General features: G+C 39.0%; 1 protein-coding gene across 2 annotated transcripts in view; it reads right to left on the bottom strand.

Moving 5' to 3' along the window:
* The window catches only part of ptch1 (patched 1), a 78064-nt gene that overhangs the window by 13401 nt on the left and 47650 nt on the right, over positions 1-17013 (bottom strand). For both annotated transcript variants that reach the window (XM_078396161.1, XM_078396160.1), the window contains exons 13-17: positions 15036-15154; positions 13190-13601; positions 12246-12558; positions 5144-5286; positions 3557-3740 (exon numbers count right to left, since the gene is read on the bottom strand). In XM_078396161.1, coding sequence (XP_078252287.1) covers positions 3557-3740; positions 5144-5286; positions 12246-12558; positions 13190-13601; positions 15036-15154 — 1171 coding nt within the window. The remainder of the gene's footprint in view (positions 1-3556; positions 3741-5143; positions 5287-12245; positions 12559-13189; positions 13602-15035; positions 15155-17013) is intronic.

Raw genomic sequence — 17013 nt, 5'->3', positions numbered from 1 at the left:
AAAGCAATGCTTTATTAAGCTTAACCTCTCCACTCCAAGAGCCACAATGCATTGGAAAACTAATTATACAGCATAAAGGTTCCTGCTAATATAATCATTCATTTTACCTATACCCACATTTATGATGGAAATGACATAAATTTTTGGAAAGAAATTTAATAAATTCCAAAAATATAATCATGTTTTGTATCTTATGTACAGAATCACTATTTAAATTCAGGTTATAAATATATATCTGGGTGGCCTCAATGGCATAAAAATTAAACAATATCCAGACCTAATTACCTGTTGAAAGCAAGTTTGATCATACTGTGACAATTAAGCCTTTGTTTAAAAATCAAAATGTGAAATCTCTACATCTGAAGGTCTCGCTGTATATTGTTTTTACCAAGTACCTTTCCTTTCTTTTTAAATACATGATTTTTACCCAAAAAATTCCCCATCAAAACCAGCATTGAGTTTTTGCTGCTGTGTGTTCCAGACCCTGCAGGGTCATTCAACTGACTTGCTAAACATGATTTGCCCTATTATAATCTCAACTATAAATTTTCATTAAGACAAGACTTGGCTGGCTGCCACTAGGCTCCAGGGTTTGGAATACAGTGAAACGTCTTTGTCCAATCACATACCCAGTGCTCACTCAGCAGACCAATAACCTCGACTTGCAAGCAGTCACATAACTGAAACCTGAATGGAAATTAAATCAATCCAAGTTCCCTCCTTGAGACATAAAGGACCCCCTCCCTGGCCAATACTACACAGAATTATCGTGATGAAGCACAGGTGTGCAAAAACCCACATACTGCTATCATATCATTGACTAATGGTTATGGAAAAGCCTTTACAGTTTGTGGAGGGAGTAAAACATGCGTCTTTTCCACAGGAAATCAAATGAATTCTAAAACAAAAATGCACATGTAATACTTTTGCTCATTTGACCTTCAGCATTCTTATTGTAACAGTGACAGGGTTTATATAGTGTTATTTTCAAAAATAGAATTTATGCAGGAGCAGCAGTTCCAGAATGCAATTTAAAAAAAATGATTCCTTTATTATATTATTGATAAGAAAAGCAGCATTTTCAAAACAACAGTGATGGACTTGATTAGAAGCTTTCCTGTCATTTTCCACACCTTGCGCCAATTTACAATTTCCAAACTCCCCAGGGCATTATAAGATAACAAGATCCAGATTTTACTATTATTGTAATGTTAAGATCATCAGCTTCACAGTCATAACATCACAATACATCAACAGCTTTGTGATTTCTGTGCCTACATATCATATCGTGAAGTCACAAGTTCATCTTTACTCTTTTGATTCCTTTTGTTTTTACAGCCTTCTCCAAAGGCAGTCAAGAGAAAGCAGTTCGAGTTGATTTAAATGGGATGCTCGTGAACCAGCCTAGCGCAAAATTCTCAAAAAGTGTAAAGGTTTGTGACATGAAGTTTCAGAAAATTTGCAATGGTGTCCTATCAAAAGATGGATTGCAAAATCGCTAAATCATTGGAGTCTCCTGCATCGGTTGCAGCGGCCACTGGAGGGGACGCGAGAAGAAGAGGAGAAGAAGCTGGCCGCGGGGGGCTGTATTCTGGTGATGGTGCGGGGAGCTGGGCCCAGGCGGGAGCGGGGACTCGACAACACCGTCGGTTGAAGCGGGCGCTCGAGGAGACGGAAGGGAAGGATCAGTGGACGGGGTGGACGACCATCTCCCTCCTGCTCGGAGTCTCCCCTGGGGCTGGGTGTGGGCGAGGGGGGAGAGGAAAGGGGAGAAGGAGCCACTGATCCCGGGCGGCCCTCCTGCCAGTGGCCATCTTGTTTGGGAGAGTGGGGAGGGAAGCGCAATTAAAGACGTACGTGACCCATTGTGACGTCACACGCTGAGTACCTTTAAGAAGTCGGTTTGAATGGTAATTTTTAAACTTTAAAATCTCTCTATCTTTAAAAATATAAGACCAATTTATATAAAACTTTTCATTAACAGTTGCCGGGACAATGGTGATTAAGGTGGTGCTAAAATTGTGGTGCTATGTTTTACCGTTTTGGCTGTAGGTCCACATGTCCACAACAAAATTTCAAAAGTATACAAGATCTGAGTTTTAGTCAAATATATAGATAAATTTAGATATTTGGTCATGGAATGTGGGCATTACTGGAGATACATTTATTGTCCAATCTTAACAGTCCCTGAAATGAGGAAGCAGTCGACTCAACCATGTTGGTGTGCCTGCTGTCATTTACAGGCCAAAACAGAAAAGGAATGTGGAAGAAGGACATTAGTCCTTCCCAGATGGGTTTTTGCAACAAACCAAACAAATCGATTGATTGAACGATGCAGCATGGAAACAGGCCCATCGCACTAATTCTACGTTATTCCACTTACCCATTCACTCTCTACACACCAGTTCTCCCTACATACATCGACCAATTAATCTACACACCTGCACGAGTTTAGGATGTGGGAGGAAGGTGTACCCGGAGGAAACCCACGCGGTCAAAGGGAGAACGTGCAAATTACAAACAGACTGCACCCAAGGTCAGGGTTGAACCCAGGTCTCTGGCGATGTGAGACAGCTCTACCAGCTGAGCTACTGCGCTACCCTTGAATCATGGTTACTGGTGCTGAGAGAAACTTTAATTCCACATGTTTAATTAATGAATTTAAATTTCCTGGCTACTATGTGGGATTGATACACGTGTTTCACCCTATTTCAGAGTCAGTGTTGACTTAGTTGCCAGCATTCCCACTTCGATGATAGTGACTTCAAATCCTACTCCAGTGAAATACAATAGTTAGCCTTATGCATATCTGAGTGAGTGCAGCATTGGCAAACCTCCATCATTTGGATGTGATTTTAAGACTATTTCAAAACCTATCACGAAAATAAAAAAACATGACATCAAACTACCAGAGATATTCTCTCCAACCTATCCATTCCTCATCAACCTTCTCTGCAACTTAAAACTAACGCTTTCTCTCTTTTCGTGATCTGTCGAGGTGTCTACAACCTGAAATCTTTCTCATTCCACAGATGCTTCCTGATCTGCTGTGATTCAAGCATTTTTGAATAATTAATAAAACCACTTGAGCACTTCTCAAAGAACAGAGGAATTATTCTGAGCCAAGGTTTGTCATCCTGTAATCAATACAGCACAGATTATCATCATTGTAGCATTGCCGACATCCGTTGGCAATAGTTACATAAGGACAGGTACTCCATGCTCTCTGGGATCTTGCAGTGATTGAGCAAGTGACATTACCATGCATTGGTATCAATTAAAGTGTGCAATTCAACTTTCATGACAGCTTGAAAGCCAAATCAAGTCAAGTGGGAGACTAATATGATCCTGCCTATTTTTAAGATGTTCTCCAAGAATATCCTGGTTTATTTGGTCCCTGTGTTTTCCCCTTTGTTTTACTTGGTATTGATGCTAAAAACACTTTAAAAAACTGAACTTAAAAGATCTCTGGTTACAACCGCACAATAGCTCAGAGAAAATACTTGAGATTAAGAAGTTAGATCCAAAACAAAGGAAGGGAAAACAGCAGACTTACTTCTAAGTGCAGTTTCTGGCCTGTTGTCTGCCTTGTCGTGAACCCATTCAGGAGGAGGTGGCCGAATGTTCGCTTGGGAGGCAGCATAAGCCACAGGGTCATTACTGACCCAGGCAGTCAGGTAGATGTAAAAAGCATTGGGATTGATGATTCCATCAGCATTCACCAATCGCTGTTTAGTCAACTGCAACACAATGAGAAACCGCTTAGATCACAGTATTTTTATTTCATTTTTTTTTCATTAACATACCTCACAGCTACAGAGCAAAAGAACAACCTAAATCCTCACATAAAGCAATCTTGCTGTCACAAGGAATGAATTAAAACCAAGTTTTACTTCAGTTAAAGGTTCAAAATATATCACAAACACATCAGTATTTAGCATTCCATATACATATATATTTGTTAGAAAAATCTAAAATGGGAACGAAAGAATATTTGGCAAGAGTCCCCCATGCACGTCTGTGCGCAGTTAACCTCTGTTGTTAACGCCAAAGGAAATGCCACCCAGCAAATGGGAGAGAGCTATAAAAATAAACCAACATCTGTACAAATTTTGCTAGCACTTGCTTCATCTGACCTGTGTATATTCAGATAATGCACCATGCCAAAAAACAGACAGAAGCAGAATCTTGCTTGGATCACCCGTGGAGCAGTTTTCTTTTGAATGTTCATCTCAGACAGAAAACAGCATGGACTTTAGTGTCAAAAAGAACTGCTTTTGTTGCCAAAAATTGCACATTTTGGAAGGAGAAATGAAAAGCTAAATGAAATATATGGAAACTGTATAGTTTTACTTTTAAATGCACTTGTCATGCTCTGCTTTTAGTTTTTTATTTGAATGACAGAGGTACTGAAAAAATGTGATACACTAGATCTGGATTCAATTAATCCACAGGATACTCGACAACTGTACGTCTTCTGCTGTATGCGGAATCAAACAGTGCGGCCTGCAACCCCTGTGGGCATGGCACACTTTTCTCCCTCCCAGGCACAGGAAATTACATCAGAAGTTACAGTCCCAACATTTGGTCCCACAAGCTACACCTGGTAAAGAATGAACTACTGTATTTAGAGCTTACCAGGGTAAATGCTTATTCAGGCCAACTCTTGATCAGTATTTTGTTTCTTAATTCTTTCAGTGTTAACGGGTATGCTGTAGCCAGCAGAAAAGCAACATGTTTTACACTGTAATAATTTTAAACAATGTACTCTGTAAAACTGTCACATTGAATATGGCAGAGAAAGCAGAGAATAAACAGAACTATTCTCAGAACATTATTGATGGTACTTTGCCAAAAAAAGGCAAAAATGACAAATGGCTAGAGTGAGAATCTAATTACTTTTCAGTGCTGAGTACCATTTCCACTGAGATGTCACATTTGTAATGAAAGCAGACAATAAAAAATTGCAATTCTGTAACCTTTTGTGCAGAAACCATGTGGAGAATTAATGTATTACCACAAAAGAGGCCACTAAAATGTTTGAGGAATTTTGGGTTCACACTCAGCAACTCAAAACACAAATAAAATGCAGTTATTCTCTCACTCATCAATAAAGCAGGTGTTGATTTTCTTAAACCCTTACCTGACTTAAGTCAGTAGGTTTGTGCCTATTGCCAGTCTGAATTAGCAACTTGTATGCCAGAACACCATCATCAGACCCATTTTTATAATTGTTATGGGTGATCTTTCCAGCTTTCCATTCCCTGTCAAAGGTATCTTGCAGATCTGATTATCAAAAAGTTAAAATATTTTGTAAACAATAAATAATCTGCAATTCTAAAACATGTCATTTTTCACATAAGGGATTTAAATCAATGAAATGAACTCACAGAATCACATACATAAAACACAACAAGATGCATGAAAATGTGATTCAACTTTCTGCATAACTCTTCTTTTTAAAATGAATGGAAACCTTATGTTTTTTTTAAAACGTTTTGTGGTGTTTGGCCAGTTTGGCTGCAGGAGTCAGTCCATTCTCGTGAAAATGGCAAGACCTGTTATTTATATCTGTAAACTAGTCATTCCTATAGTCAGCTCAAGATGGACTCTGAGAAATTTGTGTGATTGAAAATGTAATTTTATTTTACAGTGAAATGCAGTAACTACGACTTTCGCAACAAGTGATTTCTGCAATAAGTTTTATGTCATTTCACTACACTCCAGAAATTCAACTGGATATTTCCCAAGAGGGTCATATGCACAAGTATAAGAAATCGACAGCTAACAATTGGAGATACCCCGCAACACGCAGGTTAGGCTAAAGAAGAACATTGGTCAGAATTGATGTTCCTGATTGCCAGCAATAAGGATCGATAAAAACTACATTGGTACAGATTCAAAAAATTTAAAAGTCTTGGTTGTGCATTGCCCATGAGACTGAATAGTTTGCAAAAGGAGACACAAGAGACCGCAGATGCTGGAATCTGGAGCAAAAACAACTGCTGGCTCTGCCGAGTCCTTCCAGGAATTTGTTTTTTGAATAGTTTGCAAATTCGCTGTTTGGACTCATCCATGAAAAGAACTCTAAGACTAGAGGTCTCATTTTGCAATTGGAGCTGTAACCAATTATAAATCACCATAATAAAGAGATGCAAATAATTATTACATGAGAATGTAGAAACAAAGAACTGCAATTTACAACAAAAGGCACAAAGTGCTGGAGCCTGGAGGCAGCATTATTGTTGAACATGAATAGGTGACATTCCAGGTTGGGACTCTTCTTCAGACACAGTTCAGGTCTCAGACAAGAGATTTGTAATAATTAATATATAAATAATATAAGAGAATTGGACAGGATGGGGTGGGGATGGGTGAGGGAAGTGGGGAGTTTCTTCATTGACCTCTACTCATCTACAATGACAGGAAATCATAGAATTGTTAAAACACAAAAGGAGACCATTCTGCCCGTCATGTCAGTTTCACTCTCCACTTGAGGCTCTTGAGTTCCATTCATTTGGTCTTTTCTCCATTGCCTTGACATTTTTCTTCGCCATACGTGTATCCAATTCCCTTTTTAAGGCTACAATGGAACTTATCTCCACCATGCAGTGCATTCCAGATTCCAACCACAAGCTGTGTAAAAATGTGTTTCCTCATGTCACTCTTAATTCTCTTCCCTGTTATTTTTAAAAAGTGATCTCCAGCCCTTGACCCCTCCACCGAAGGATACAGCCTCCCACCATCCACTCTGTCCAGATCCCTCATCATTTTATATACTTTCAATGAAACCCAGATAAACAATTGCAACCTCTCTAATTTATCTGTGTATCTGTAGTCCCTCATCTCAGTGATCATTCTCAGAAATAATTTCTGAACTCTCTCTAATGGTTTCACTTCCTTCCTCTAATGTGGTGACTAGAACTGAACACAAAATCAATATTTTATAAAGCTCAGCATCATTTCAATTATCTTGTACTCCATGCCACAATTGATGGTCCAGAATTGGGTGCACCCTATTAACTGTTTTCTCAACCTGTTGTACCATCTGGAATAATTTATGCACACACAGCCAAGATCCTCTATTCCTATACCCCTTTTAGAAAAGCATCCTTCAGTCTATATTGCATCTCCTCATTCTTCTTTCCAAAATGCATCACATCAAACTTCTCTGCATTTTACTTCTGTGTCAAGTCTTGAAAACAATTTGAAGGGTCCTGACCCAAAACGTCGCCTGTCCATTTCCCTCCACTGATATTGCCTGACCCGCTGAGTTTCTCCAGCAGTCTTTTTATTTTACTTAAGATTCCAACATCTGCAGTCCCTTGTGCCTCTCTCTCTTAAAACATTGATCCCAAACACAGATTCCTGGAGAACTATTTCACCTTCCCCAGTCAGATAAATCATCAATCATTCACCACAAGCCTCCACTGTTCAATACATAGCCAACTTCACATCCATCCCATCTATATCCCTTTTACGCCATGTATTTCAAACTTGCCGATGAACCCGTTATGTGGGTTTAAATTCATGTACATTATACTGACTGCCTTACCCCCATCAAAGAGTCCTATTAAAATACTAAACACAATTTGCTCTGAATAAATCTGTGTTGGCTCACATGACTCCATTTCTCTCCGGGTCCCTATTAACCCTGCAATGTTTCTAAAAGCTTCTATGTTTCTAAAAGATTTCCCACCAATGTGATAAAAGTGACTGGCCTGTAGTTGTAGACCATAACATTGCTCCCTCCTTTGAATGAGTAACTTTTATTTATTTCTCTCCAGCAGTTTGACACCACCCGTGTGTAAATAGTTGAGGAGAATTAAGATCATTTCTTCCTGCACATCCCTCAAAATCCTACGGAGATCCGAACTACTTCTGATGACTTGAGTTCATCAAGCTTTTCTAACATATACATGCAATCAATTTTTAACATATCCAAATCAAATTTTAACATGTGTAAGAAAAAAACCTGCAGATCCTGGTTTAAATTGAAGGTAGACACAAAATGCTGGAGTAACTCAGCGGGTCAGGCAACATCACTGGAGCTGACCCACTCAATTACTCCAGCATTTTGTGTCTACCTTCAAATTTTAACATATCCAATGATGCACCACCTCCTGTTCCACGATTACTTTGGAAGCACCTGGTGAACACCAATGCAAAGTACTCTTTCAGCCTTCATGTGCAAGTTCTCATTTTTGTCCTTTATGGATTCCGTTAATTTGTGTATTATCATTTATATGCCCAGAGAATACCACACATGGTCACTTCACTTCCCATTTTAATTTTCACTTTCTCCCCCCCCCCCCCCCGATTCTTTTATAACCAGCCAGTTGGTCTATGGTATTTACAACCATACAGTGTCACTAGTAGCTGTTTTTTTGGCTTCATCTTCCTCTGCATCTCTTTGATAAATGGCGTCTGTGAATTAGTTTGTCTTTCCTTTGCATTTCATACGGATGTACCTCATCAGTGCTTGAATCATTCTTCCTAAAAGATTGGTTCCATTTTAATTTTGCATATTAACCTTTGGCTCCAACTTACTTAGGATGGATGGCTTTACTCCAATGAATCGGATTGTACTTTGGCTCTCACTCCCTATTGAGATAGATGGGTCATCAACAGCTTCAGCCTCTAAAACATCTCGTGCCAGCTTAAAATCAATTTTGTTAATGTCTCTAAGCTCCTGCTTGGGTCCTTGTTTTCAGTTACAGGGGTTTTAACAAAAACCTGAATGCAAACCTGTGTGTTCCTGATAGACGGCAACTTTCTCTAACAGCAATTATACACACTAAGTTTCACACAGCAGACCGGAGGAAAATGTGTACAGCACAGGGCGAAAACAGTATGAACGTCCAAGTTAAAAAGAAAAAGGAACTCAGCCATTCCTCGAGCACAGCATGAGTTAGCACTGTCCTCAATTCATTCCATCTGTTTGACTTGGGCAGCACATACAAGTCGTGAGATCTGTTGCCAGCATATGTAAAGATCACAGCCAACACCTATTCATTCTGAACTGCTATTTTCCTCTGCACCCTTTTTAAAAAAAACATAGAAGATCAGTGGCTGTTCCAAGCAGGTAATTTGGATCAGATTTGGAACAGGAAGCCACAACCCTATACAACGAGCCTCTGTGTGAGCAGATGACAAACCGCATACCCAACATTTAGACCCACCTCACAGCTGCACTGAAGCTGTAATCAAAACCATCATTACAAATCTGATAGGTTAACTACAGCTGTAAGGAGATAAGGGTAAAAAAGCCAGGCACAAATGCCATTGCCCGAGGGCTGAGTTTGCTCATTCCAGATTGAAAAAAACTCCCACGTAGACTTGCAGACTCCAACCTAAAACAAACTGGTTTGAAACAATGGCAAGAGCTTCAAAAGCACACACTGCACACCTGCCAAACTTGATGCACATTCCCAGACATGCCTTGGAATGAAGAGGAACCAATGCGTAAATACCACCTAGGTGATTTCAAAGCACTCCACTGAGTGTGGCCTTGGGTTGCATACATGCTTTCAAAGCTTAGTTTCCCTAAATAATAATAGCACAACTGGATTATCTTCTATCCCGTCAACACAAACACCCACCGGCACAACATTTAATGAACATGTGTGCCCCACCAATAATAAGATTGTTTACCTCAAAGGTGGACACTGCAGCACTTATTACTTTTCGCACAGTGATGCATATTCATCTTTAATTTGGAATGAACCATATTGCAATAATCTCCAGATGAAAATGCTGACATTTGAAAAACCAGACTAGGCACTTGTTGTAGAGATCCACACTGGTATGTCAGACATTCATGGACATCAGTGCTCATCCAATTACAAATCCATTTTTAATTACAAATCCCCCACAACCAGTTGAATTTGGATTTTCCACATCGATAATATCATTCACAATGAAGACCCATGGAAGTGAGCAATGGCAATCTTCCCCCCCTTCTGGCAATTAATTAAGCAACATCTTGTTGTCTTCTGTTATCTCCCTACCACTGTTGTTATGAATCAGAGATACTGTTTACTGGGTCAACAATCGCTAACCTGGCAATATTATTACAATATTAAAATTCCAGCCAGAAATCACAGCAAAATCCAAAGCTAGGACTAAAAGGTAGTTTAAAATATAAACCAGGAGTGGTACATCAGTGAGTGAACCAAATTATTTGTGAGGATCAATGAGAACAGAAATATCATGATTTTGATTAAACCAAATGACCTTTGTAGATTTTAACAGCAAAACGAGCAGGTCCTCAACACAAATGTATTAATCCTAACCAGTTAATCTGCATGAGTGCACAAATGGATGCATGTTTTCCAACAGGGGTCACTAGCTATTGATCAAAGGCAGTTTCTGCCTGATCTTTCTCCTTTCAGATTAGAGATGCAGGGCCATCTGTCACAACTACAGAGCTGCAAATGGTTTTGTTTATAGTGGTTTCTGCATTTCATGGTGTAAATTTTATAATTCAGCATTTAGTAGGGAAATATTGGCAATTATATCAAAATTACACCCAGCAGTTAATAGAATAGGCACTTGATATATCATAGAAACATAGAAAATAGGTGCAGGAGTAGGCCATTCGGCCCTTCGAGCCTGCACCGCCATTCAATATGATCATGGCTGATCATTCAGCTCAGTAGCCTGTACCTGCCTTCTCTCCATACCCCCTGATCCCCTGATCCAAAAAGACAATTTTTGATCATTTCTTCTTTCTCTAGAAAAATTCCGACAATTCTCAAATTTAAATATTCCCATTTGCTTTCATGGCGTCTGAAAATTTAGACCTTTTTAAGAGATAATTTAGATCGTCCTGGCCTCTCTTCCTATCTTTCAGAAACACGTTTACAATAGAAATTATTTCTCTTTTAGTTGGGAGGTTATCAGCATGAAACTTTAACTCTTTCTCTCTCCAAAGACGATGCCCAAACTGCTCAATATCGCCTGTACTCTCTGCCTTGATGTCAGATTTCCAGCATCTACACTATTTTGCCATGTACAATTAGAAGGAAATCTTGTCAACTATGCAAAAATATCTAGTTTCAAGCACCTTATAACAAAACACTCTAATTTCTTTCCAGTATTTAAAATACAGCGGGTATTACCACCTTAGGTAGGCATTCATGAAAACATGAAAAGGAAGAAAAACTAGTACTCTGTCACCTGATCAACTATATAGTTTTGCATTCACACAGTGAGAGCAGGTAGGTTTTGGACACCAAACATGTTCTAAACTAGCTGGATTACCATGCAAAGTGTCTACCTATTCCAAACAAGGCAATCATATCAAGAAGACACAGGATCAGTGGTTATCATAGAGTCATGTCACCAGGAAGCTGGCTCACTGGGTCTACACTGACCATCAAGTACCTATGGTCCTACAGTGTTCATAAGGGATTTATTATGTGTCCTGGTGTGTCACAAGTATTTGCCAGATTAAATTCAGGCTGCTAATAGGGAATACCAATGAAAGATTACAGAACAGACTGTGATGGATGGGGTGGCCACAGAGGGATGGTGATAAGTAGATTAATGCAGGGATTGGACCATTCCCACTGCACTTTCCAGAATTATTTTCTAAAGGTGAATGTCCGAGAATCATCTTTTCCAGAACAGAACACGCATTGAGAGGCATATAAGCATGTCATCTGGGCCCTCAAAACCCAGTCAATCCAATAATGGAAGAAACACCCAGCACACAGAACGAAACACGCTCTTTCATTGTAGATTTTTAGATAAAGTCCTACAGGATGGAAACAGGTCCCTTGGCTCAACTCATCTCTACGATCAGGGTGCCCTATTGAAGCTAGTCCCATGTGCCCAATTCACATTTGACCCAATAGACTCAAAGCGATCTTCTGAAATTTTGATTAGACTTCTATATAAAGATCAAGGATGATCTCTATGAACTCACAAGGCCTTCCCCTTGATTTCATTTTGAGATAAATTAATTTCATCTAGTAATAATTAAATATAATTTACATCATGTATTTACATAGTGCTTTAACACAAAAAACATCAATATGCGTGAACAATTAAAAATCAATAGCATGTTCATACAAATGCCGATTGTAAATTCCTCTTCAATGGGATAAATACTGCTATATACATGAAGTTCCTTTTGCTCATAGGTGCTTTTTTGATAATTGTATGATTTTAAGTGTAACATTTCTTTCATCTTCCCCAATCCATAATTTAAAATATGAGGAAATGAATACTGTTCTTACCTTGTAACCAGTCATGAAAATAGTGCAGCCACATTCTTGGAAGATCTCCATTTTCTTCCAATAAAACGAATTTCACATTTCTGAAGTTTTTGTGCAGGTCATACAGCAGATACTGAGCATTAGGATAGTCTGTTTCTTGTTTAGTTACAATGTACATGTTGTAGAATGAGAAGTATTTAAACTGTGCTGCTATAAAGTCATATTCTCGAGTGTCGCGAGGCACAATGTCTGTAAGATCCAGTCCATCTCTGACTGTTGTAGTTCCATAGAGACTGATCCCAAGTAAACCCAAAAAGAGAAATATGACCGCAATCTGTGGTAAAAGGGAAAAAAAGGCAATTTAAAAATGAACAAAATTCACAACGGATCTACAAAAACTACTTCTGGCGGCACTTGGTTACAGGCCAAATAAATTATACGATCAACACAATGATAAGCGGAAATCACGTTAAAAAAACGAATGTGATATATTCATAAGCAAAAACAAATGTGTTATTTCCTTTGCTGATCTCTCCATTCTATTGAACTTTAAAGTCCTTCGAATTAATGTACCCCTTCATTCTTTTCAAAATGTGCTCTATTTCATAACATCACTGAGATATGTCAAATGTATTAGTTTGTCTGTGGCTTGCAAGTCTGTGGCTTGCAATATAGTTCATATTAAACATCCATCTCTCTCTGCCCCCCCCCCCCACACCCAGCCCAATCCAAATATTGTGCTTGATTCTGCATATATAGTCTGCAAAGATTGTTATTATGCCTCAAAGTAGTTTAAACATCCATACAAAACTGAATAGAATGAAAATCAGACAGGCTTTCCAATAGTTCTTATTTTATCTTCCCATGTGGACTGAATGGAAATATTTTACTGTAATATTGCTTAATATATTATGGCAGCAAACAGAATTTCAACAAAAAGTAAGGGGTTTGACTCTAGTACTCACCTTTGTCGTTGGTTTGAGCAATAGCGGTGCATAATGTTTTTCAGCAAAGAAAGATAGTGTCCACTTGGTGCAGGGTGGATCTGCACAGTTATTACTGGGATCTGTAAACTGGGAGAGAAGGTCCCGTGTTGAACTGGCAGCATCTGGGCTCTGAGGGGTAAGTGAATCCTGTGTAGTTGGAGTGACTGGCTGAACGGAAATCTCAGAGCAAGGCTCTGCAGTTGTATAATACACCTGGGTATGAGGATCATATTCTGTGCGCAGCTGCACTGTAGACTGCATGGTAATTTGGGTCTCATGGGTAAAATTTTGATTAACATATGGTGGTGGTGGTGGTAGTGGGCGAGGATGGTTGTCTTTTGTATCTCGATAAGCTTGTGGTTCAATCTGAATAACTCGGTTGGCACAGGGACTAAAAGAAAGAGGAGAAAAATTAATGTGTTGACAGTGCAGTTATCAGTTACTTCAACTCGTATTATTTACATTTTTCATGGAACCCCAGAGATTACTAAACACGCATTGGACTTTTACACCGAATTACATCAATTACTTTCTATTGGTGCAATAGAAGTCAGGATTAAACTCCAACATTTATCTAATCATCTTGACACAAAACGTCAAGTAAGTGGTTATTGGTGGCTGAGGTGCTAATGAAAATAGCTCACTAAAAAAAGTGACCCCCAAAACATTTTCTTTACACTTTTCTTGGAGACCAGTTACATCACCTATATAACCCCAGAAACTGTGAGTGATCCAGATTTCTATCCTGGCGACAGTGAAGGGGTATGGGGTTGGTTTAAAGTTGGGAAATGGAGTTGAATGGAGCGGAGGGATGGATGAGGCATCTTGGTCACCATGGGCAGGTTGGGTCGAAAAGGTCTGTTTTTATGCTGTATGACTATGGCTGGGGAGACAAAGGGCACTAGTGGAGGGGTTGCAGTACGATGTTGATGTTCTGGCCAAGTACCAATGGACACTGGAGAACTACATGTCCTAGGGTCAGATCCATGAGGTAAACCAGTTATGGAAGCAGACTGGAGGATGGGGTTAGGGCATCAGAGAGACTGCAAGGTCAGAGGCTAAATTGGAAGCAGGGTAGTCCGATTATAAAGTCAGGACATGATCAGAACTGTCAGGATGTAGTAGTATCTCATCACAGGGTTTGGTGAAACAGGCATAATTGATCAAGCAGGTAAATGGAAAAGCTTTTCACTCCTGCTTCCAGCAGATATCATCTCCCTTTAAAAACTGACTTCTCAAGGTCATGAACACTCAGCTTTTCAATGCGAGGTTCAAAATGAAATTTAAATATGATGCAAATATCCTAGTCACCTCATGTATAATCATCTGTCTCTCATCTCCCCTCGGTTACAATTAGAAATGGATGGGTTGAGGTCAAGATGATGTTATTTTACATTTTAATGTCCTACTAATCCTGACCCCACAATATTTGTTAAATTTTCCTCCACAGTGAGAGAAATCTGCAGCAAACGTATTATCTTATAAAAGGTTACAAGGTTATGGTAAGGAACCAAGCAGGAGGCCCTTCAGGTTTCATGAAATAACTCGGTCCAGCAATGCTAAAGCCATGCTCTTCCATAATCTACTCATTATTAGTTTTGCTATGGCTGTCCACCATTCACATTTCAGGTTTAGGTTTATTATTTTCATGTGCACTAACAAAAGCTTTGTTTTGCATGCTATCCAAATGGATTAGATATACCATACATAAATACAATAAAGTCAAAATCAAGTACAATAGGCACTGAAAAGTGCAGAATATAGTTCTTAGAATTGTAGCGCATCAGTTCCATAGACAAAATTTAAAATGTTAATTCCTTCATACCTGGTAAAACAGCAGAGGATGTCAAGCCTCCTCTCCTCCCTGCGATAGAGGTCCATGCTGAGAATGGCAGGGAAGATGAGCAGAACCATAGCAAAGTTAAAGACCACAACAACAGCAGCCTGGAAACAAAATGGAAAGGTAGTCCATTTGAGAAAAGACAACCATTGTGATGAAAGTAATTCCACACATGTACTGCACATGAAGTTAGGCATAACTTCTACATTTTAAAGTCTTGTCTTTAAAGGTTTACGGATAAAAGATTTACTTTATCCTTTGAGAGGCAGTTTTCATTATTACAACTCAAATGAGCAAAATCATGACCATTCATGAAAGATTATTTTTCAGAGAAGGATTGCCAGGTATTGTACAAGTAGATTCTAAAAATCAAATCAAAAGTCCCTTTTCTCCTAAAGATGTTTGAAAATGGAAAATATTGACTTGGTTTTTGCCAGGTGTTTTTTGCACATTTAGTGAATCTTATCCAAATCTTTAAATTCATTATTAAATGCAACTTACACAGCATTTATCAACAAGTACAAACGAATGGAGTCAAAACTCCATGTACTAACGTGCTCTGTGCTATAACTAAATACAGGCAGTGAAAGAGCAACACTAGTGGGAACAGTAACAAACCAGAGATATTTAATTTTCCCAGCTACAGACTGCCTACAATGAATATAACCATATTTAAAATTGTGCACTTTCACGGGTTAAGCATAAAATAGTGTTTTTTACTGGGCTTCTTAAAATACATATCAGTCCCAAATGGGAAATCATGTATCCATGCTGTTCCTGTAAAATTCTTAAAATTCTATTTCTCTTCTTATAAGACCGAGTAGTTCTAACAAAAAAAGATAACTTGTGATATCCTTCAAAAGCATTTTCCAAATGAACATATCAACCTTGAAAGTGATAGGGATTAGGCTTTAAAATTCATGTCTCTGTGGTTTCAAACACAGAAGCTGTTCTCACTTTTTTAGAATTCAAATAAAACAAACAACTCAAATATGCATCATCAATAAGCCGTTCATAGAGAACTGGTTACTTCATGCTAAGGTTAAAAAGAATGAAAGCCTGTGCACAAGATCCACAAAGAGAAGCCAGCATGACTGGTTGGTGGGGCCCACTCCAAGGTACAGGCTGTATATGCCATTTCCCGGTGGACCACCCAGAGAGCATGGATAGACTGCATAGCCAGAGGTGATGAGCAGATGATGAGGCCTGTCATCCACAGTTCCCACCTTACTTCTGCCTGCTTGCAACTCTGTTAGATCCTCCTTTTGTTGTGCTTTTCAATACCCTGTTCTTAACTGCTAGAACAGCTTTTCTTCAGAGTGCAATTCTATTTGTCATACAATCAAGGCAGGGGTCTACAAAGGTTAAGGAATTGGGGAAGGGGGCTATGTAGGTCATTCACTGCACTTACTCAATCTGCCACAATTGTGCCAAGGATTTCACCACCACCACCACCCCCCACCTCAATACACTCTAAAGTTTTCCAATGAATGTTAAACATACTATAAAAATGTGTACAAATGCATTTTAGAGTGCTTCAGCCAGTCTTCTCTACAGGCCTGTGCAAGTTCCACAAAATTACCAAGTTAGATCTGATTAGCTTAAAATACACTACCACACTGTTTGTCAACTGTGACACCATAACTTGATCAAACAGAGATTTGTTACATGATCAACAATGCAAGACGAGAAAACTACACCAAACATTCCAAGAAAATCACAGTGAAAAAGGAAAGAAGAAACCACTGACACGCAAGACTGAAAGCAGACTGCATACGCAAGAGCTAATCAGGAAACCATTTATTCTCCCTCAACAACCGGATTGCTTTACAGATACTGGGCCTCAAAAGACATGGATGCTTTGATAATTATCTCACAATGTCTTAAGGAAAAGGTCAACTCCCTTCATAACCAAATAAATCAAGGGAGGAATTACTACTCATTATTAAACCAGAGGAAAAAA

Source organism: Rhinoraja longicauda, chromosome 3 (genome assembly GCF_053455715.1).
Source record: "Rhinoraja longicauda isolate Sanriku21f chromosome 3, sRhiLon1.1, whole genome shotgun sequence".
Lineage (NCBI taxonomy): Eukaryota > Metazoa > Chordata > Chondrichthyes > Rajiformes > Arhynchobatidae > Rhinoraja > Rhinoraja longicauda.
Note: the sequence above shows the minus strand (reverse complement) of the source record. Positions and strands in the feature narration are given on the sequence as shown.